This window comes from Microchirus variegatus (genome assembly GCF_963457635.1).
Source record: "Microchirus variegatus genome assembly, chromosome: 9".
Lineage (NCBI taxonomy): Eukaryota > Metazoa > Chordata > Actinopteri > Pleuronectiformes > Soleidae > Microchirus > Microchirus variegatus.
In genome coordinates, this window is record NC_139810.1 from 27,849,399 (window position 1) to 27,874,058 (window position 24,660).

Below are 24,660 nucleotides of genomic sequence, written 5' to 3' on the forward strand. Positions count from 1 at the left end.
TGTCATTGTGGATAGGAAGAATGACATTGTGGATAGGAAGAATGACATTGTGGATAGGAAGAATGTCATTGTGGATAGGAAGAATGACATTGTGGATAGGAAGAATGACATTGTGGATAGGAAGAATGACATTGTGGATAGGAAGAATGACATTGTGGATAGGAAGAATGTCATTGTGGATAGGAAGAATGTCATTGTGGATAGGAAGAATGACATTGTGGATAGGAAGAATGACATTGTGGATAGGAAGAATGACATTGTGGATAGGAAGAATGTCATTGTGGATAGGAAGAATGACATTGTGGATAGGAAGAATGTCATTGTGGATAGGAAGAATTGAATTACAGATATCTGTAATCCACATGCAGTCCAGCTATTAAATGATAAAACGGGTTGCCATATGCACCTGAATTACAGGTACCTTTAATGACAATGGCAAATGTGACATCATTCTGACTAGTAAAACTGAATTGTAGATATCAATAACTGTAGTAAGAATGATGCAGATATCGGTAGTCAATCAATCCTTTCCCCAGTTGGATATCGGTTAGGGAGCTATGAACTGTTATTAAATGACAAAGACAAGTTGAAAAAGCCAGTTGTTTAAATACATATTTGTCAGTATACGTCAACAATACCCAAACCTGTTCATGTGTTCACAGCATTACATCGAGATTTGCTCCATAAACAGCTCGTAATTGCTGTTGGATTTTCTGGATTTGTGTGGCCAAATAGGATATACCGAGGATTTGGGACCACAATGTCAATGTATGTCTACTTTTCCCAAAAATTATCAAAGTTGTGACAATCTCAAAATACTGAGAAGTTGTAAGCTACGGAGGGGTAGTATATCAGTAACCTGCCGTATAATATGTTGGTACTGATGGGGCCTAGCGTTAGCTACTAAAGCCTGACAGTCGCTGCCACTGGACCAGGCACTAGCAGTCAGTTGTTTATCTCGTTGACCTGTCTGCTTTACAAATGCTAGCACAAATGATCCTGCTTTTTATGTCTTGGAGGCAACGAACGCAAGCTGAATAGCGTCCATTGTTGACGTAGTTTACTGGTCTGCACTAAAAAATGTCAGTATCTGATATCCATTCACGGTCGATGGGCATGAGACTTCCTACACACGTGCTGGAAGCATGTGGCGGAAGCAGTGTGCAAACATTCGCGGTGACAAAAGACACTGGAGCACAGGGTTGGCAACCGTTTTGTAAAAAAATACTAATAATACACGTGTTTATTACAGATTAGTCCACTAGAGAAGACTGCACGAGGGAAAATAAAAATCCTCTGCCTACTCTCAGGCCCCTCTTTATCTGTGATTACATTACTATAACAGAAAATGGGCTCTTTTAATCGATTGTCTGATACACTGTGAGTCCTGTGTATCATAGCGAGATGTAAAGGTAAAATGGCGGCATGAGGATACATACGATTGCAAAAATATAATAAAATACCAAACCCAAACCCTAAGTTACAGACATAGAAATACTATTACAAAACAGCAAACATTTACATTTTACTCAACTGTGAAAGTGTGTAGTGCGTGGGGGTAATGTAGCATAATATTATGTAAAGTGCAGTATATCAGGTACAAGGTGGGAAGGGGGGGTGCAAATATGTGTAAAGTGCAATACGTTAACAGTAGAACTGATAAAGAATGGGATTTTATTCATTCATTGATTCAATCTGTCCTTATTTTCTTATCAGGAAGTTGGCAAACCTACTGGAGCAATAGCCAGTTACATGTCAACATGTAATCCTTTTCAAGTAGTGAGTAAATACCTTAATATAAGTGTAGATTAAGAACCCTTTAAGTCCCGCAAGGGGAAATTTAATTCTGCAGTGAGTTAGTGAACACACACAGCACACACAGTGAGGTGGAGAACATGCTAACCCAGCGCAGTGAGCTGCCATGCCAGTGAGCGGCGCTCGGGGAGCAGTGAAGGGGTTAAGTGCCTTGCTCAACAGCACTTCAGCTGCGGACTGGTCAGGGATTGAACCGGCTCGAAGTTTAGCTTCGAAGCCCTAACCACTAGGCCACAGCTGCCCATATTTTTTATTCACTCAGTTGCTTTGTGGTTAATCTAATTTTTCCTGCCTCGTGATATTTTTTTTTTAATCACGTAATTGCTAAGCCTTAACCGGTGAATTAGACATAATCATGACAAAGTTTTACACATGTTTTTGCAGTTTTTGTCAAAATATAAGCTACACGTAGATGTCCAGATATATGATGGAAGACTTCCACACCAATGGGATGGCCTGACATTACAATATAATGTATATGTAGTAATATTGGGCCAGTAAATGCTGCAAGAAGCAGTGGAAAGTGGCTAAGCACATCTCCTCTAATGACTTCCAGATACATATGACAGCTGCTCCATCAAAAGGTGATTTCAGCAGGTGGGTAAAGGTAAAAGAAAGGTCAAAATATTAAATATTTCTTAAAAAGTTCGAAAGAAGTTTTAATTTTTCCTCTCCTAATAACCAACCGTGTATTACAAAGTTACGCACTACAGTTTAAAATCAATGATCTTGGTCCTTTTCTTGCCATTGACTCTGCATTATGACATTGCCATATAGTGGTTAGCGCTGTTTCCTTGCAGCAAAATCCTGCTGCCAGAAAAACTGCATGGAATTTGCATTCTCTCTGTCTTTGTGTGTGTTTTCTCTGGTTTCCTCCCACAGTCCAAAAAAACTAAAATAAATGTCACCTTATGTCAGCTGGGATTGGCACCGGCAACCCTGCACACCCATGTGGAAGATAGAGCGGTACACTCTTAGAAATAAAAGTGATAAGTAGAACCATATAAGGTTCTTCGTCTTGTCCTCATAGGAGAACCTTTTTTTGGTTCCTTAGTGTTACCAAGAACCCTTTATTCAGGAAAGGGGTTTTAAAGTGTTCTCTGGATCAAAATGGTTCTTACTGGAACCATAAGTGTTACCAAGAACCCTTGGTAACACAAATGGTTCTAGGTAGAACCTCAGCCCCTGTAGAAGAACACTTTTGGAACCCTTATGTGTACACTCTAGAGGGGTGCTATGCCTGTCTCTGCTGACATAGGGCGATAGGCGGCGTACGCCCTGGACAGTTCGCCAGTCCATCGCAGGGCCACACGTAGAGACAATCCACCCTTCACTATCACACCTATGGTCAATTTAGAGTGACCAATTCACCTAATCCCCAAATCTGCATGTTTTAGGACTGTGGGAAGAAGCCGGAGAACCCGGAGAAAACCCACGCACACACAGGGAGAACATGCAAACATGCCATGCAGAAAGGCCATTGTTCCAACCAGGGCTCAAACCCCTGGTCTACTCGCTGCAAAGTCAAGAGCGCTAACCACTACGTCGCCAACCGTGTGGCCCCTAATCTGTTCATGTTTTATCCAAATTGTTTTGTCAGATGAAATCAAAATTCCTTCAGGGTGTTACTGACACATGATGTTTACCAGAGAGAGGAGGTCACTTGGACACTTTAAAGTCACCCTCCCTTCCAAGTGTAAACTCCCTCCGAATGCCTGAGATGTCACATTCCCAGGACCAAAGAAGCCTTCTGAAGCTTCATCAAACTTCACCTTTGATCTCAAAAATCGAATCACTTCATCCTCGAGTTCAGGTGAACGTTTGTACCAAACGAAAAGGAGGTTCTCTCCAGGCGTGCACAATACATTCAAGAGAACCGGACAGATGACGACTAGAAAACAAAATGCCTCAGGCGAAGTCTGCAAAAAAAAGGGATTACTATAGGAGCTCCACTCAACTGTCCGTCTCCACTCGTCCTGAACTAAGAATAGAAACAACGAGGTCAGCGAGTGCATTATGTGCACATGACAACGTCAGAGGTCACCCATTAAAGAAAACAACTACAGAGGCAACAGTTGGTCTTCACAAGTCCTGAAGTCATCTCACCACTGATGACCTTAGCATAGCAATGGAAAATGTGTGTGTGTGGGTCATACACTCTTAGAAATAAAGGTATTAAGTATAACCATATAAGGTTCTTCGGATTGTCCTCATAGGAGAACCCTTTTTGGCTCCAGGTAGAACCTTTTCCACCAAGAACCCTTTTAAAGCGTTCTCTGGATCAAAATGGTTCTTACTGGAACCATTAGTGTTACCAAGAGCCCTTGAAAAACCCTTTCTTCAGGAAAGGGTTTTTCAGAAGCAAATGGTTCCAGGTAGAACCTCAGCCCTTGTAGAAGGAGTTTTTTGGAACCCTTATTTCTAAGAGTGTACGGGATGATGAATTTCAACTTCACATAGTTATTATCACTTTTGATTCACTCACATTGTTATGTGGCATTATTTCACTGAAGGTAGTTTTCAGTGATTATCATTACACCCCCCCCCCCCCCCCCCCCCGGTTAAATATAGGTCAAATAAAAATAGCATGTTTTTATATCATTTGCTTCCAATTCTTACTGTTAAATGTTTGTTTTATATAAAGCACATTGAGTTGCCATTGTAAATGAACTGCGCTATATAAATAAAGCTGCCTTGCCTAAAGCTGCCTATTCCATAAAATAATTTATCTAATCTGGCAATTAACTGAGTATCTTTTAGTTTGGAACAATTTGTCAGAGAAAACAATAATGTAGCATGCATAAAGTGCAGTATACCAGGTACATGGGGGGAAGGCAGGTGATGACTAACCCTAACCCTAACCCAATATAAATGGCAAAAGGCAACTGTAGGACTGATCAGTGATGGAAACCATAAGCTGCTTCCCCCTAAACGGATTTTTTGTTCATCATTTGTTTGTAATAATCTTGTCAAAACCATTCATCACAGTTTTGTGACATTTCGTAGCCCGAACAATTTAATACTAAAGGGAGGAAATATCAGTTGACAAAAAATTATAATCAAGCATCAAGTCACAGCTTCAAACTGTAAAACTGTTAGTTCCAGCTTGTTTATGTCCTCAGGGTTTTCCTAAATTATCACACATAATAGGATTATCTTGCTGGTCAGTTGGACGATTTTTGGCCTTATGATGTTATGATGAACTGGTCTGATAGTCAAAGTATCTGATTGTAAATATAGGAAATGAATTAGCCTTTATAAAACTTTATAGCTCAATGTCACAAAAATGTTTTCTTTCCAAAAAACACTCAAACAGATGACGCAGACACTGAAGGAGAATGCGAGACGAGAGCTGAGTGACAAACGCCGATGTGTATTTTTTTCAGTTTTTTTAAACTTGTGTGTGCTCGAGGCGCTCCATCGTGGTCCTAACCAGGATGCATGAACAAGAATGCCCCCATTAGCTCTGCGGACGAGAAGAATGGGCCACTTTGTCTCACGGTTTAAGCTGTTAACGTGCACAAACGAGGGACTCGGACGCGACAACTGTAACGCTAATGCGAGCGGGCTACATCAGAGGGAGTGTGCGGTCTTCTCGTCACTGACAAAATGATCGTCCCGTTGTTATTACGCACGAGTTTGACAAATAACCGCCAGAATGCAAACGTTATGTTATAGCTGTTGATGATGACACGTTGCGCTGATGGATTTACGACACAGCCAACTCAGAAACACAATGCCCCGACGACTGCATTGAAGACATTTACAGCCCTCACTCTTGGTCACATGATGGTCATGGTGGACCATCTTTCTTTATAACATGCTGCCTGTGCTAAGTGAAGCATTTGCATCACAGTTGCTTTTTTTTCTTGCAAATAACCAATCCAATGATTTGGCGTTTTTTCTCTATTGGAGTTTGCAGTTTCCTGCTGCTTTAATAGCAAAAAGAAACCAATCACATATTCCTGGAACGGGAATTATTCTCCCTTATTGGCCTGCGTTGACAGAATTATAACGCCGCGCCGTGCAAACTAAACGGTTTTTGCACAAGATTTCGCTCCAAATTACAGATCGAATTTGAAATAAATGACCCGTGTGGCATCCTTGTACTTTCTGATAGTCACAAGCTTGCATTTTGTGCAAGGTTGAAGAGTAATTTGCTCTTTTCATGGCACTGTAAATCCTTTGAGGGGGGGGGGAAGAGAGCGAGAGAAGAAAAACCCTTTTAGGAAGTTATCCTACATAAATTTTCAAAGCAGTGTTTTTTTGCCATGGAATGAAAGCAGTGGGGGCTAATTACGAGCATTCTTCACTGAATTAGCGATCGGTGTGTGGTAAGGCTGTGCTTGCCTTTGTCTTGATCCCTAAACTGATCCTTTACTTATTCCCCAGAAGGTCAGAGGTCACTTGGTTAATTAAGGGCCCAATCAGTCTTTAGATAAACTCATCTGAGCTTAATGTTTGCACTTTTTGAGGTCCAGCAGCTCTGCCTGGTACCCGTGAGCTTTGTGTGGACCGTGCTAATCTACCCACAGACAGGCGAGCTGGTTAACCCAGCTCAACAGCGCCAAGGCTGGAATGGCCTTTTCATTTGAGGACTTCAGTCAATGAAGAATGTCTGTAAGCTCTCGCCAAAGTCGAGAAACTCCTCTCACTTGATGTATTGTACATCGGTTGAGGGTGGTGGGGGCGTCGTGAACCTCTCAAAGAGCAGCAGATTACGGAGAGTATAAGTAATGTTTACGCTGGATGAGGCGGGCCAGAGTTTTCAAGGGATATACACTGTCCACGGCACACATGGTCCAGTGTGATGAAAGTGTGGCTGAGCAAGTGACCATGAAATCCATGAATGTGGATTTAGTTTCGACGAAAAATGACTAAAAATGGCTCCGCACTAAAACTTTGATGTGTTGCCTGATTGTTTCCAATGAGGCGTCTGAACACACATGGCTCTGTATGATACGCGCACAGACTCTTTGGAGCTGTGAAATGTACTGAGATGACTCTCTAAATATGTACTAGGTCTGAACGCGACGGGCGATATCAGAGGGAATGGTCATTTTTACCTAATTATTCTAATTTTGTTTTTGAATAGTTTAAATGATTGCTGTGTGATATTTGCACAGATCTGTGATGTTTTCTTCAGTCTGTAGAATATGATGTGTGTACACTCTTAGAAATAAAAGTGCTAAGTAGAACCATATAAGGTTCTTCGGCTTGTCCTCGTAGGAGAACCCTTTTTGGCTCCAGGTAGAACCTTTTTATAAAGGTTCCACCTTTTGGAGGGTTCCACCAAGAACCCTTTTAAAACCCTTTATTCAGGAAAGGCGTTTTAAAGGGTTCTCTGGATCAAAATGGTTCTTACTGGAACCATTAGTGTTACCAAGAACCCATGAAAAACCATTTCAGAAGCAAATGGTTCCAGGTAGAACCTCAGCCCTTGTAGAAGGACCCTTTTGGAACCCTTATTTCTAAGAGTGAAGGACAGGACAAAAGTTTATCTAAAATGGTAATTTGACACACATTTTGGCTTTAAGAAATATTGCACCTCCAATTGATTGTTCGATTAATTAATAATAATTAATTAATACGTACAAAGATTTCTCCTTTTTTTTTGAGCACCAAGTGCTTAAAGGTATCATTAATCAGTCGTCACCAATATCATATGTGTATAAAAGATTTTCTAAAGTTCACTTTTTTGATAATAAAGTCAATCACAAAGAAATAAAAAAGTGTAGAAAGAGTGTATCGCTTCCTTAGATAAAATAACAACAAATGCTCAAAAACATGAAAATGCAAGTATGACCAATAAGCATTTTTCCACGTACACTACGGCAACTTTGTAAAATATTACGTAAAAGTTACATTTTCCGTTCCTCAAAAATGACATAACTGAAATGGAAGAATCTCAAAAGCTTTAAAAAAAATCCTTATAAAAAAGTTCCTTTATGCTGAAAATCCAACAGTCGAAGTAAATCATACAAAGAAAAGAACAACACTAAGTTCCACATCACACATCAGCGAGCTCAGTGCCGCACAACTCGACACATTTCTGTTGCCACTTCGTTCAAAATGAACACGTTTTCATGCAGAAGACAAACACCGGGAATAAAAAAAAAAACTCACCAGACGAGTGCGTCGTTTAAAATGCGTCTTCATATACAGTCTCTCTACTCCTGCTACAGAAAACAGTCCCTTAACAGTCTCCTGTCCTTTTGGACTGCCAGGGAGTCAAAGCTATGAAGAGATGTGAATGTAGCTGTGCAAATAGGATTAAAGATGGCTAAATCCAAATGGCTGGAAGCACAGCATGCATTAAAGAGGAATTCTCTCAGGAAACATAATCCCCATATACGCAGTTTAACACACTTCACTCACTCCTGTGCTTTTTTTTTTTTTTTCTTTTACACACACACAGTCGTAGAAAAGCTTGATTGCTGTGTCTGTGCACGCATGAGTCAATAGAATCTATGAATATAGCTCAGCCTGGATCATTTAGTCCACTGCTGCTGCTGCTGCTGCAGTGGTGACACATGCAACTTCTAATTTTAAGAGCTGGAAACTTTACACACTTTACAAAAAAAAAAAAAAAAAAAAAAAAAAAAGGTTTAACATCCTGATAACACAATCTCTGTTCTTTCCCTTTGCCAACTACGGAAAACACAAAACACCGTTGCTTACCTTCAGCACCTCCATCGGCACCTGTGCGGCAGGCGCCAAGCTGACGGGGACAGTGACGTTGATGGCGGGGGTCTGGGACGCTGGGGTTTGTGGGTAGTGGGCGGCCTGCTGTCTCTGCCGCTCCCGCCGCTCCTGCTCCTGGAGCTGCTCCCGCATCAGCTGTTGCCGCAGCAGGATGCGTGATGTCATGGCGGAGGAGCTCAGCGGGGGCTTGGAGGAGCCGTGCTGGTCCGACGGGCTGCAGCCGAGATGAGAGAGAGAGATGCCACATGAATGAGCAGAGATAGAGAGAGAGAGAGAGAGAGAGTGAGTGAGGGGGGTGTCAAAGGAGATTTGGAGAGGTAAAAAAGAAGCAGCGATAGCCGAGAGAGGGCAGAGACAGGTCAGACGAGGAAAGAGAGGTCAAGCAAGAGAGACAAGAAAAAGGGTAGAGGAGGATGGAGGGAGAGCAGGTTAATATGATGAAAGGAAAGTGGATGATCAAAAGGAACATCTTAACTGTTGCTAATTTACAAACTGATTTCATTTCTTCTCAAATAAAATGTTTTTCTGTTGTGTTTAAAACCATCATTTGTTCAACTTTTACCCAGGAGCAAAATCATGTCCAGTGAGTGATTTCTTCTGCACCTTTTTCCAAGATAACTTTCACTTTCTTCCTGCAGACGTCCTGAGGGCTCAAAGCTCTATTTCTCTGCTTTCCAGTAGATTTTGAATTTTTAAGCTATTAAAAAAATGGTCTAGGAGTTAGGGTAATGAGAAGCACACACACGGCAAAATTCTGCCGGTGACTTCATTTGTGATCGTAATTTAAATTTGACAATTTTTTTTTTGAATGACAAAAAAATGACAGAAAAGAAAAATTTGACAATTGACAAAAATTTGACAATTGACAAAAAATTGACAATTGACAAAAAAATGACAATTTTCAAAAAAAAGAAAAAAAAATTGGACAATTTTTTTTTGAATGACAAAAAAATGACAGAAAATAAAAATTTGACAATTGACAAAAAATTGACAATTTTCCCCAAAAAAAAAAAAATTTGACTATTTTTTTTTGATTGACAAAAAAATTACAGAAAAGAAAAATTTGACAATTGACAAAAATTTGACAATTGACAAAAAATTGACAATTTTCAAAAAAAAGAAAAAAAAAAGTTTTACAATTTTTTTTTGATTGACAAAAAAATTACAGAAAAGAAAAATTTGACAATTGACAAAAAATTGACAATTTTCAAAAAAAACTAAAAAAATTGACAATTTTTTTCTCATAATTTTTCTGAAACTCAAGATCTCGACTTTCAAACTGAAGATCTCAAGTTTCAAAAAAATATGTAAAAAAAAATTTCTGTCATTTTTTTGAAAGTCGAGATCTCGAGTTTCAAACTCAAGATGTCAAATTTCATTTCAATAATTTATTTTTATTTTTTTATAATCATGTCACCTCGGGGGCCCCGTAATTTTCCTTTTTAATCCATGTGATAAAATATAACTGTTTAATGATAACAAATATTACATAAAATTGCTTAACTTCAGTAAGCTGTTATTGAACAACAACACCTGCGTTCTGACTCCAACCTGCATTTAAAATGTCTGCAATGCAATTAAATACTTAAAACAGGCCATCAACAAAACCTAAAACAAAAACCTAAAAACTTTTGTGACTTCTATCAAGTTTTTTTGGGGAAAAAAGCATAACTTGCAATAATTAGCCGATTAATGAATAATAATCAGCCAATGCTGGTTATTAAAAAACAATGTTTGCCTCTATAGTTAATATTACTTTGGACAATAGACGCACAAAAAGAGCAGCACACAGCTGCTGTATTTGCAGCTTTTTTACACACACACACACACACACAAACTGAAAGAGGAACATTTTTCATAAAATGGTTGCGTCAGTTTTCCCACTCTCTTAAATTTAGACGGCTTCTCCCCAGACAGAGCGCGCTGCATGCACTAACCCTAAAATAGAGAGACTCTGCTGAAGCAGAAGTTGTCGGGACGAAGCCCTCGTCGAGCGACTGATCCTTTTGATAAAACTCGGCAAAACGTCTGGCCAATCCAGCTGTGCGGTAATCGCACTAATTAGCCCCGCCAGGTCCAACACAGCGATGGTCTACAGCGTTTTTTTCGGCGAGGCGCTGAGCCCTCGACATACCATTAACCTCCCAAAGTACGGCAGAGAATTCCATTGTCCACACCCGTTGAACCCTGCACAAGAGCAAAAAAAAAACTATGCAACCATATGTAATGAGATGAAATTCCATCATTCTATTACTTTTCTTTTACTTTCTCGAGATGAATATAAAGAGTTCCCGAAGACAGCGCTGCAGAAAAACTGCTGACTGGTGCTGCTGCGTAGATAAATAGTAGATTCAATGACTGCAGAACAAAGGCTACGTTTTGTTCGACTGCAGCAGTTTTTTTTTTTATTATTATTTGCTTAGGTTTCTCCACCAAGTACATGCAGTAACATTTAATGAAGGGTAAGGGTTACCTAAGGGTAAATCCCAGAAATGTCAAAAATGGCAATGGATATAACGCTACACAATCTTTTTTTCTAAAGAAATAAACATTTCATAAGCAGAGTTTTTGATATCTCTTTTCTCCTTTAATCTCTGTTCCAGTTTGAAGAAAACAACAGTTGAATTTCATTTCCCCTTTTTTTTTTTCTCCAGTCACAAAAATGTTTTAGCTGCAGGCAAAATGACAATGAAAGAGGAGCTGAAACAATTTCCCTTAGTGACTGGAATTTTTAGGCACACCTAAGTCACTGGCGAAAAGTCACTGTTCAGTTCCGAATATTTGCAGATCTTTATAGTACACTGAAAATATTTAGGTCTTTATTAGCTATATATATAGTATATATACATATTCAGGATATAGTATATGTTTTGGTGAGAGAAACAGAATATAACTGCATAAGTTATTAGCTTTGTGTCAAAAAAACCAAAAACATCCACCCTACTATTTTAAGTGTATCTGCACACGCACATTATTTACTTACAGAATGTTAAAGCGATGAATGATAGTGTCGTAAAAATGTGGCCGACAGATTAGAGCGGGGACCCGACGGTATCCAGCGGGTCAGGTCGGATTCGGGAAGAAAATCCAGAAATGGTTGGGTTAAGTTCAATCACTAAGTACCTTTAGTGGTATTTAAGTTACAATGCGAAATGATCACGATATTTAAGTCACAATACGAAACGATCACGATATTTTAGTCACAATGCGATACGATCACGATATTTAAGTCACAATACAAAATTATCACGATATTAAAGTAACAATACGAAATGATCACGATATTTAAGTCACAATACAAAATTATCACGATATTTAAGTCACAATACGAAATTATCACAATATTTTTACGTCACAATACGATATTATCACGATATTTAAGTCACAATACGAAATGATCACGATATTTAAGTCACAATACAGAATTATCACAATATTTTTATGTCACAATACGATATTATCACAATATTTAAGTCACAATATGATATCACGATATTTAAGTCACAATATGATATCACGATATTTAAGTCACAATACAAAATTATCACGATATTTAAGTCACCATACGAAATTATCACAATATTTTTATGTCACAATACGATATTATCACGATATTTAAGTCACAATATGATATCACAATATTTAAGTCACAATATGATATCACGATATTTAAGTCACAATACAAAATTATCACGATATTTAAGTCACCATACGAAATTATCACAATATTTTTACGTCACAATACGATATTATCACAATATTTAAGTCACAATACGATATCACGATATTTAAGTCACAATGCGAAATGATCACGATATTTAAGTCACAATGCGATACGATCACGATATCGCAACGACGTACTCGCACAACAGCTCGAGTAAGAGTGAGCACTTGGCGCCATCTAGTGGACTGAAACGTCAATTAATTACCACGAGTAGACACTGATAAGTGGTTGACCTTGTGTCTGAGAATAACTGTGTGAATGTTGTTAATGTGAGTCTGAATTTGCATTATACTCATAAGTGCTGTTGATAACTCATACAAGGTGACTTGACCTGTGAATGTGTTTGTGTGTATATAACATATATATATACATCGTAAATGTTAGACAATGAGAATTCATTGAACGGTGTTTTTAAATGAGTTACTGTGATCACAACGACTGCCCTTTGTAATCGCCAAACGGCTTGGAATTCTTAAATTGTTCATTTATTTTGATTTATTGTTTGTCGTCTGTATTTTTTTTTAACTTGCATTTATTATGACGCGTGTTGTTGACCTCTTGGCCAGGATCTGGACCTCAGTGGGTCTTTCCCTGGTTAAATAAAGGTTAAATAAATAAATAAATAAATGACGCATGTCAAGTTTGGGTCAGGTTCAGTCAATATACTCTCGGGCTCAGTCAGGTTGGCACAGAAAAAACTCTACTACAGATACAGATCTGTTTCCTTAGACCACACACAGATATATAAAGTCACCACATCTATTTGTTTCACAGTAAATTGCTGTAAAAAGCCAATTATTTGAGAGTCCAATGTCACTTAAAGATACAATATTAGAGCTGCAACTAACGACTATTTTCGCAATCGATAATTTGACGGTTATTTTCACGATTAATAGTTTGGTCCATAAAATTCTAAAAAATGTAGATCAGTGTTTGTCAAACCTTCTTGTTTCTTTGTTATATGGAGCAAAGATATCAGAGAATATTCACATTTAAGAAGCTGAAACAATCAGAAATCTAGTTTTAATCATGAAACACCTTCAAACCGATTAATCGATTATCAACATAGTTGCCGATTAAATTAGTAATTGATTAATAATCGATTCATCGATTAATTGTTTCAGCTCTGTGCAATACATACATTTTAAAGTTCTCTTTAAAGTAAATATTCAGCTGAAGCTTGACTTGATTTATATACATATACAACAACATATATGACAGTGATTCTAGCATTGGTGTCAATAATGTCAAATAAAAGTAAATTAAAAAATACTTGGAAAAATATCAAACCCATCGAAGGCCCAAGAGTTCAATAGTCATATCACCTATATTCCCAAATATTACACTTTGTGTGTGTGTGTGTGTATGTGAGTGATCAGAAACCTTTCAACAAACAAAGCAGAGCTCAACCACTTTCTTTGTTTGGTCTTTTTCAAAATGTCCTGTTGCCTTTTGCCAAACAAACCACTGAGACGCATAAAAAGCCCTTTTGTCCCTTTTAACTTTTTTCTCTGTGCGTGTGTGTGTTTGTGTCCATCTGTTTGTGTGTGTACACACACACACACACACACACACACACACACACACACACACCTCCCCTCATACTTGTGCGTATCCCGAAAAGGAAAAAAAAAACAAGAAACAGAAAATCACAATGGCCGTACAGTCTTGAAGAGTCCCACCCACCCCACTCATGATTCCTCAGAATCTGCTCACTACTCAACTCCATCATCCTCTATTATTAGTCAGGGGGCGAAGTCTTTTCATGCAGGTTTTACTGACTGATAGAGACGCAACAAGGGGGGAAAAAAATGAAGGCGCTTTGCATCCAGAGAGAAGCAAAGGTAAGAAACGACTGGAGCAAAGAAGCTAAATAGTCTGTAATACAGCGTCACCAGGAAGTACGATACCGGTGATCCATTCTGATAACACTTTACTGCCCTAATGGACAATAACGCTGCAACAACAACCTCAAAGAAGAAAGTTTTTGTTTAATCTGCAACTTCAAACAGAAACCTTTGACTCTTTTTGTGATAACTTTGCAGCAAACTTATCACAAAGCGCACACACACAAGCTGAAGCCCGGCTCTATGAACACCGTACCCACACAAATTACGCCCCTCAAAGCATCACAGACGCCATACTCACTGACAGTCGAAGGAGCAGGGTCTGTACACTTGCACTCCTACGGCCTCCATGTTTGTTTGTTTTTTTCTGAAGGTGCACCACCCGCCCTTGGAGAGCGGTGAAAGTCATGCTGGCGCTGCATCGCGCAGAATGTGTCAGAGGGGGAGGCTCCGGGGGCCCGGCCTGGAATCTCCAATCGCCACACAGTTCCAGGCAGAGGACCAACCACGTCCAGAGCAACAGCAGAGCAGAGCACAGCAGAGCGCAGGGGGGAAACAAGTGGCCCGACTGACATACACCATTCATCAACATGCTGCTTAAAACCTCATAGATACTATTTCACTTTTGAGACGCGTGTCGCCGACACGGAGTGGACACCACAGCAGCGCGGGTTTACACTCTGTGCTGACGTGAAATCAACAGATTAGGGTTAGGGTTTCATTTTCAACTCTGTGAAAATGCACCTTTCAGAACATACAGCGAGATTTTAAAGGAATACCGCAGTAGTAAAAAAGTACATTTTCTATCCATCCACTTTCTACTGCTTTATCCTCCACAAGAGGGTTGAGGGGTGCGGTGCCATTCTTAGCTGACATAGGGCGATAAGCGAGGTACTCCCCGGACAGTTGGCCAGTCCATCACAGGGCCACATATAGGGCTTTCGTCAGTTTCGCTCCTTCTTCTGGTTCTCGAACCTAATTCGAAAAAAAATAACATGTTCGGAAACGGAAATGTTGGTTCTCGACGGAAACCAAGAAATTACATTCTGGATATTCCGGGTTATGAAGCCCTGGAAAGTAGAGGAAGTATTGAGATTTTGGCCGCGTTGTGTTTACTTCCGCCCTGAGTAACGCGGATTAACGTCCTCCCACTTTGGTTCCACTTAAACGGGTGTGAACACGGGGGGTGGTTCGCTAGAGGGCACCAAGGTTCCGAGGCCCCGGAACGGCACCAGAGACAGAACTCAGAAGTCTGACCGTGCCTGTCTGAAAGCACTAATAGACACATAACTAAAAGACAAATAACCATTCACTCTCACACTTTAAAGTGTCCAATTTACCTAATCTCCATATTGCAATCGAAGAACCAGTAGAAAACACACATGCAAACTCCATGCAGAAAGGCCCTAGTTCCGAGTGGGTCTTGCTGCAAACCACTCGTCATGGTATCAAAACTACTAAAATCTTCTGTTATACCATGCCTAAGATAGGAAGTTGGCGCATCAGTCAGTCGTCTGGGTATTTCGGACTGTATGAATGAAGGAAGTGCCATTTCAGAGCTGTAATCGCAAAATAGTAATATTGTGATACCATGATATTTTTTGCTTGACTGTATATCTTCTATATCTCACTATGTCCCATACCTAGCAATGTAGGTCAACGTGAAACTAAGGCCTGGGTCGTTCTGTGCCAAATTGTTTTGCATTTCCGCACGTACGTGGCCATGGTTCCATCCATTCATACTAAAATCCATGGTCCATCCATGTTAGTCCAGCGTTCCACATTCCAAGTACTCGCCAGGATTTCACCCCGATTTGCCGTCAATATGCCTGTCCTTGCATTCTCATAGTAAAGGGTTGTTCATGTGTGGACTTCCTCTCAAAGTGTCCAGGGACACCTGCATTGTCTCTTCTCTGATCACCCACCGGGCTGGAATGTGTTTGTGGTGCAGAGAGCATGTGCAGTATGTGCAGTCAGAGGGGTTGTTGTGCACACCGCCAACGACATGGATGAATTCCAACATTTGTATCACACCAAAGCAGACCTCTTACACGGAAAGAATGACCCAGACCTTGGTAATACCTAAAAAAAAGTACCAATTGCTATAAAAGTGAGGGACTTCCGTCAAGAGTCATCTCATCTGAAAGCACCTTTTCTCCTAAGATTACAAAACACCCATTCCAAACATGCCAAACTAAGCAATTCTGACTCTACCTGTCACTTTGTCTTAACGCCCAAAAACAGTCCTTCGAACGTCACGAACGCACCTTTCCGCAAAATCAGCATCATGAGTAACACAACGGCGTCGGTGTCTGTCGTCCCTCCAGACCGAGATCTTGCCGAGAAGAACGTCAGAGAGCACACGGCGACGTACGAACATCACATAGCTATAACGGGAGCGCGGCGCAAGAACGGCGAGAAAGTTGGTGAGAAGTCGAAAGTAACATCGCTGAGAAACTGTGCCGCCGCTGCTGCTGCAAACTAAGCTTCCTGTGATGAGCCTGTCTCCTATGGCCGTGTCTCTGTCAGGACGCAGGTGTTCACGGATCTGTCCTGACAGATTGCATAACCTCTCTGCTGGAGTACAACCCGGCGTGACAGTGCGTTGATATACATGGACGACCCCCTGATGAGCACAGAAATCCCAGTGTGCTACAGCTGGCTTCACTCCCCCCCAATATCAGCCACAAACAACTCAAATCTGTGATAAAGAAGCATCTTTATGCAGTCTTTTTTGAATAAAAGGCAGTCAAGAAATCAAGAAGCAGTGAGAAGGAAACCGTTCCATCGACTAAAGACTCGGCATTTACATAGATATGACTAGTTCAACACAGACTTGAAGCCAGACAAAGCCAACACTGCGTGTTTACGGCATCAACCACAGGAAACGCCACAATCAATAAATGACAGGACAAACCAGTTTAGCTTTTATATCAGATCCAAGACAATTTCTCCACATTCTGAGACGGGAATTTATCAGCAACTATTTTTGCCTAAAAAAAATAAAAAACAAAAAAAAACTCTAAAAAATTTTAATTACATCACAAATAAAATAATTTGATGATTTTCTTCAATTTTGAAGTGGATTTCTAAGAATTTGTTTTACCCTTTTGTGGCACAAATAAGACGTGTCATTCATTTTAATCAGAGGTTCAAAAACACTTCATAATTAAAACAAAACTGTGAGCTGCAGCCTTATAATATTATTACACCATCTTTTTAACTGTGTGTCTTTTAGGGATGGGATGATACCACTTTTTGTGTCCAATACCGATATCACAAACTTGAGTACTTACTGATTTTTGACCATTTATTAACTATGAAGATGTTAATAACACATTTGTGCTGAAGGACATAATTCTGCCGTGTAACAAAACATTGTTCTCCCCAAAAAGAAGAAATGAACGGTCCAAACATGACTCAGCTAAAAATGCTTTTGATGATTTGTATTTACATTTTAAAAAGTCTGTGCATCGTGAAGCATGTGATATAAAGGATCTTCGGACATGTATCGGATTTGAAATTTTTTTGTGTGTTTCGATGGACCGATACCGACCGATATCGATTCTCACCCGGAACGTCTTCCTTATTAGTTGCTTCAGTTTAAAATTAATTAACGTTAAGCTATATTAATGTGTCAAAAACGTCAGGATGGATTTTGGGGATACCGTTACAGAAATTCAATTTTCTGCAGTATTTATTCTGTGAAATAAGAGTTTTCTTATTGACACAAATCGGCAAATGGAAAAACTAACATCTATCTATCTGTATATCGACCCATTTGTTGGTCAGTCTCCGGTGGTGTATTTAACTGCCTCGTGTCTAAAATAACTAAACACGTAAACCCAGACGTCTTGGATTTCCTTTTGTAAACAAGTCATTGCCACTCAGATCTACACTTGTGCCGCTGCTTGTCCATAAAAGAAAATATGATAACAAAAGCTATAAAACCTGCCATATACAGTTTGTAAACCGTGCAAATCAACACTGCTGCTTTTAAGTTTCCAGCGAGGCTGCACCGAATTAAACTTGCCAGGTTTTATCTCTTGAATTAGATTCACATCAGTTGTTTTTGAGCCTGCTCTTGCACCTTCTCCTCGACTGTGTGCTTCAAAAAAAAAGAAGGGAAAAGAGCATCCAAGGACACTTGCACAAGGACACAGTGGATTACAGTGAAGAAAGAAGGTGATGTTTACTTACAGACAGCACATTGTCAAGGAACTATGGCGATGATTTATGGCTGAAAAATTAGGAACAATCCTTAATTTCAACTGGTCTTAAGACAAAAAAAGAAGCTGCTGTAAAGAGTTAGAGTACTGGAGGGAAAGCTATTTTCTTAAACAGTAACAGTAAAACTCAAAGAGCTGTGAAAAAGCAAAAAGACGACTGCTTGTATGGATTTGCAATTAAGGCCCAGACCTTAAAATAAAGATAAATATAAGTTGTCCCACTGTGAGATCAGTTGAAGACAAAGTTGAGGTGTCCTTTTAAACAGTTTTGCAGTTCCTACTGGTCACCAACAGAGGTCGACAGAGCTCACCATTAATCACAGCTCATGCAGCAGAGCAGAAATATCCAGAGTTTGTGAGGATTTTCCACAGTAGAAAAAAAAAATGCACAGCAGACATGTGCTTCAAGAGGCAGCAGAATGAGTGATCATGCACCGTATATAAGGAGCGACCGTGGCTGCAGACCAAGTCATGTTCTAACAATATTTTTACTGACAGCACAACACCTGTCTGTGTCATTTTAGCTCACCCCCCCCCCCCCCCATCCTTCTTAGATCATGGATGCAACTCTTCGGCATGTTCGGCATCTGTCTGGGACTCCCCACGAGAACAAGCTGCTCCTAACAGCGACTCTCAGAACTGTTAACCTCTGACTCAGCGCCGGCTCTCTCTGACTTTCATTAGACATATTAAAATAGACTTATTCTTCACAACATTGTTAACAACAAAATATATTCGAAACGTGACGATTTAAGGTAAACAAGAGTTATAAAACACTATGCGGCTTTATTTGCTCCACATTTGATCTGTATTTTAAAAAGAATAGAGATCTTAAGTCAAAAGGATCATGCAGAGGACGTTATTTAAGTTGGTCATTTTAATTATAACCTTATACTTGATGTTATCTACCCTAAAATCAGAATTCTGTTCACTTTAAATGCTATATTTTAAGAAAAAAACATTATTACTCGCACCATTATACATTTGCACCATTTCTTCCACATATGTGCATTTAAACATCTCAGTAAAAGTAGAAAACTGTGCTTTTTCCATGATACCGGTCTACAATAAGACATATTATAGGGGTGGGGGGGGGGGGGAATCGATTCACATAAGAATCGTGATTCTAATCAAACCACACAAAACACCAGTTTGTGTTATTTGTGTACAGTTTATGTTTTGTAACTTCTGGGAGAAAAAGGCAGCTAGTCTTTGCATGAGCTTTTACTTATGCAAGTTATTTTTTTGTACATTAAGTAAGTTTTTATTTGTTTTGAATGAATAACTTAGCTTTTGTCCTAAGTTTGCCTTTGTGTGATTACATCATTGGAATCAGTGTATTTAAGAATCACATTATCTTATACAAACTGTATTGTTTTGATGCCATAATTTGCCTTAACAAACTATGCATTGTATACATTCGAATCAAATCGTGAGACACCCAAAGATTCACATCCCTAACATATTATATCTATGTCGAGACATCCTTAATAATTTTGACATTTTTACAGTCTTCTTTTGACTTCAAACCTGTAACAATGTCACTTTTTGTCACCTCTTCTGTTGTTGCTGCTGCATAACAAGTCAATTTCCCCAGCACGGGAAAGCGATAAAGTCTTAACTAATCTTATTTCATCTCAACTTGGCTCAGCTTATCTTATTTTAATTGTAAAATCTGGCTTATATCCACACGAAAAAGTTTTTATTTTAATAAGCTACATGTGAAAAATCATAAGCCTCTGTTCAGCATAAGTCTCTAAGAGATTCAGGCCTCAGTGTGACTTTTGCCTAAATATCAAAATATGATTTAAGTACGACTTCAAAAAAGAACCCCCCCCCCACCCCACACACACACACCCCCAAACAACTCTTGCGTTGCAGATATAACACATCCACGGCTATATTTATACAGCTTATTTACACTGCATAGAAGACCAACTTCACTGCCAGTCTCACGTCTATATTAGGCACAAAACGTCTGGCACATCGTCTGCAGCAGCCCGAGTGCACTCGCTGTCGAGCTGATGTGGAGGAAACGGCGAGATGAAAAAAAAAAAAAAAAAGAAGATCTGTGAAACCTATAGGATCACACTTAAGATTTGACACCTCGAAACAGTGCGCGCGCGCGTGTGTGTGTGTGTGTGTGTGTGTGTGTGTGTAGCTGTGACGAGACAACGCACAAATCAGTGATCGGTTTGACTAATAATAACCATTCAGTGAAACACTGCGTCACAACACAGTCATTGTGACTAGAATTATTATTATTTTTATTATTATGCTGGGTCATCCTCATGTGATTGGGAAGGGGGAAGTGGGACAATTGCAAGAAGCGCGCGCTCGCGCACACACACACACACACACAGGCACGCACACACACACACACACTCGTCACATATTCCCTTCAGGATATAATGTTAAACAAAATAATGTGTGATTCTGCAGGAACACAGTGCCGGGGACTCCTCAGCGGCACAACACAACTCCAATTCAGCAGCTGTGTGCAACAGTGTAATAGCATCTTCGCTAATGAAGAAATTAGTTTAAAAAATGCAGAAGTGGGTTAAAGGTCGGGGCTGTTTGAGTCTTCGAGATGACAGTTTTTTCCTCCTGACCTCGTGGTTTTTGGATGATTTTTTTTTTTTTTTGGAGAAACAGAGATAAACTGCAACATGTCAAGAACCAGAAAATGGGGGGTGGGGTTGGGGGGGGGGGGGGATAATAAGTGAAGTCTATCAGACGTCGCAAATAAGAGCTCTGTGCGAGGACACTGGTGTACTGTCCTCTGTGTGTGTCTCCCTGGCAACCAGACCAGTGTATTTCTAACCCCAAACAAAATAACAGACACAAAATACACACACACATAGATCATTCTGCAGATAGATGCACTGGGAGTTATTGTGACTCCGAGTGCGTCTCCAGGACATTTCTGTACCCCCTCCAAAACAAAAACAGTCTGGTCCATGACCCCGTCATAACTCGACAGCTTTTTGTTTTTGTGCAGATTTAGAGAATACGATCGGAGAGAGCAAGACTAACCTTTTCACCTCGACTCACAGCGATGCTAAGCTAACCATGTAGCTTCTTTTATTTAGCTTACATATGCTATTGTGTCTGTGCCTATAAAAAACCCACCTTCACCTTAAAATGCTCACCTACAAAGCTATTTAAGCATATTTTAAAGCTGAAAAAATTAATCGATTATGAATCGATTATTAAATGAATCGTCAACTATTCCGATTTTGGCAGATTCATCGGTTTGAAGCTTTTTTTCATGATTACAACAAGATTTCTGATTGTTTTCGCTTCTTAAATGTGAACATTTTCTTCGTTGCTTTGCTCCACAGAACAAAGAAATCATTAAAACTGACTCGTTTTGGTTTGTGGACAAAAAACGAGACGTTCAAGAACATCGTCATTTCCAGGTTTGACAAACACTGATCAACATGTTCTGATATTTTATTCGCTAAACGATTAATCGAGAAAATAATCGACAGATTAATCGGTTACGAAAAGAATCGTTAGTTGCAGCTCTAGCTTATTTTCATGACAACAAGGAACTCATTATTTAACAAAAAAAGTAAAAATAAACTTAATTCGGAGATGCACGATATTTGCCGATATCCGATATATCGGGAGTGCTTGGGCCGGTTATTTAGTCTCTTCTGTCGTCAAAACTAACATCCTATTTTTCATACTCATGTCTCAGCAGATGTAGAAATACATTTTTTTCGTAAAAAATATAATAATTGTAGAGGGCGCCCACATAGAAGTCGAGGAGTTAGCGGCGTATCTAGCGTACTGTTGTAGCGCGTCTATATATCGGCAGATCCTGGTGCGTTTCTGCCGATAGCCGATATTACATTTTAAAGTCAATATCTGCCGATAAGGATATCGTGCCAATAATATTGTGCATCCCTAACTGTGATCATCATATTGCCACTGAAATACAGACTTTATAATATTGGGTTGGTGCCCCATTTTGCAGCTATAACAACTTCTACTGTTCTTGGAATACTTCAAGATTTTGGAAGTGTTTCTATGTGAATTTGTGCTCATTCGTTCTATAGAGCATCTACGAGGTAAAGCACTGATGTTGGACGAAAAGGCCTGGCTCGATGGGGTTGAGGTCAGTTGCCAAAGTTAATCCAAAGTATCTTGGTTTGCTTTAGTGTTAAGATCGTCCTTCTTTGGAGAGTAGGGTCCTAGCCCAAAGCCTGGGCATTCAATACTTTTGACTTAATAGTCTATTTTACATGGACAGTTAAAAATAAAGGTATTGTGTTCCATTCTATTCTATCACGGTTTTGATATCATCCGTAAAAGGCAAGAATTATCATTTTCTTATCAATATTATCTGTCATTTTCATTTTCAACAAACAAAAACACATTTTCATAACTCCAACCTGAAGGCAAGTCACAGAATGTCACCATAATGGTGTTTTTTTGTTTTTGTCTTTCAATTTGGATACTGCACATTGGTCATTGCGATTAACGAATGAAACCACTCTGGGAGATAACGGGAGCGTCTGAATTTTAAAGTCAGCTCACACACACACATATCAGAGACACACAAACACACACACACACACACACACACACACACACGCACACACACACTGTGCAGCTCTTCCAGAAAAGAGGTCAAGGGTCAAATCAAACCACTCAGACCTGACTGCAGGTCACTGCTGATTGTTTGGAGAGGCCTCAACGTGCCAACGCTGAAAATAGCTTTCTAATACCTCAGTACTGTACTGGTGTTTGTGTCCAGATGCCACAGAAACTGATTACTGATGCCTCTTTGTTTTTTTTTTTTACACAAATTAAGCTAAATACAAGAGGCTCTGGTGGATTTTAACTACAGACTTCTTCATGCCATGAATTAAAGCTGTATAATTAAGTTTCAGCAACATATCTGTACAGTTTGCAGAGAAGTTTATATTGTAATGGTTGTATAGCACAGTGCATATTGAAATAAAGGTTGATTATATATATATATATATATATATGTATATATGAGAAATTAAATCAACATGATCATTTGTTTTTGATAATCCAGACTAAAAACAAGTCTTCCATCTGTCATCTTCACTGAGCAGCAGCATCATCACCTCAGACTCTGACCGGTCTGCTTGTCTGCGAGCTAATATTTGAAGTTGGATGTTGACAACACCCAAGTGTTGCATAACTCCATGACAGCAGCGGGAATAACATCATGACAGACGGGAGAGAGAGAGAGAGTTTACAGTCCCACTCCCGGAGCTCGGTAGCGGCCGGGGGGGAGGGGGGTGGGGGACTCAGCTCCCCGTCCACAAATCACCCAAAAAGAAAACTGCCTCATTATCACCTGAACACAAAAACTGCTCCAGCGTGGGAAATAACTGTCCACGGCACAGAGTGAGCGAACTGACCTGCTTTTCAGGGGCTGACTCTTCAGTTCGTAGTACGTCTTCGGTTCCTCCTGAAAGTCATCCCCCACCTCGAAGTCGGGGACGATCCCGGATTCTGCCTGCATGCTTCCGGAATGTCAACTTTACGCTAAACCTGGTCAAAACGCTCACTCATGTACACATACTGAGCACCAGACAGACGGTGTGAGTGCGCCGCAAGCCGCCGTACTTCGCTCCTCCGTGCCCTGCCGCCGCCGCCGCCGCCGCTGTCAGCGTCGCCGCCTCAACGCCAGGACCCGGGGGTTGTGTAGTCCTCCGCGAGCTGCGAGCTCAGGCACCGTGGACGAGCAGCCGGCGCCGCGCGGAATACAACTACCGGCATGCACCGCGGCTGTCAATGTCAGCATGCTTTTCATTGGCCACAACCACCCGATGGGGATTTTTTTTTTTTTGCATCTGTGCACACCGTGGACGTGTTAGCCATAAAGCTACACGAGCCTTATAAAGTTTAATATTTGATCATAAATATCAGGATATTAAAATTGAGTTTTTGAATTTCAGTCTTTGATGATTTGTAGTGGCTAATATATATATAAAAATAGATTTAAACACAGCGAAAACCGAGGGCGGAACCTTCAGGGAACGAACCAAACATTGTTAGCTAGGAATGCAGTAAAAATAATGGAAATATTGTTTTCACTATAAATGGCAAGAATTTCGTTTTTAAGTAATATATTAGTGTTCTATACACTGTAAATCACAAAACATATTTTTTATCTATCTATCTATCTATCTATCTATCTATCTATCTATCTATCTATCTATCTATCTATCTATCTATCTATCTATCTATCTACCTATCTATCTATCTATCTATCTATCTATCTATCTATCTATCTATCTATCATTTTTTATTATTGCACCACATTAAAAACATATTATATGATTATTAA

The 24,660-nt window shown here is 39.8% G+C and overlaps 1 protein-coding gene across 1 annotated transcript in view; it reads right to left on the minus strand.

Annotated features, from left to right (window-relative positions):
* LOC310932338 (microphthalmia-associated transcription factor-like) overlaps nucleotides 1-23,885 on the minus strand; it is a 38,344-nt gene extending 14,459 nt beyond the window's left edge. Inside the window, exons 1-2 of the mRNA XM_083895642.1 lie at nucleotides 23,729-23,885; nucleotides 8,497-8,734 (exon numbers count right to left, since the gene is read on the minus strand). Coding sequence (XP_083751768.1) covers nucleotides 8,497-8,734; nucleotides 23,729-23,832 — 342 coding nt within the window. The 5' untranslated portion in view covers nucleotides 23,833-23,885. The remainder of the gene's footprint in view (nucleotides 1-8,496; nucleotides 8,735-23,728) is intronic.
* Between the last annotated feature and the right edge of the window lie 775 nt (nucleotides 23,886-24,660).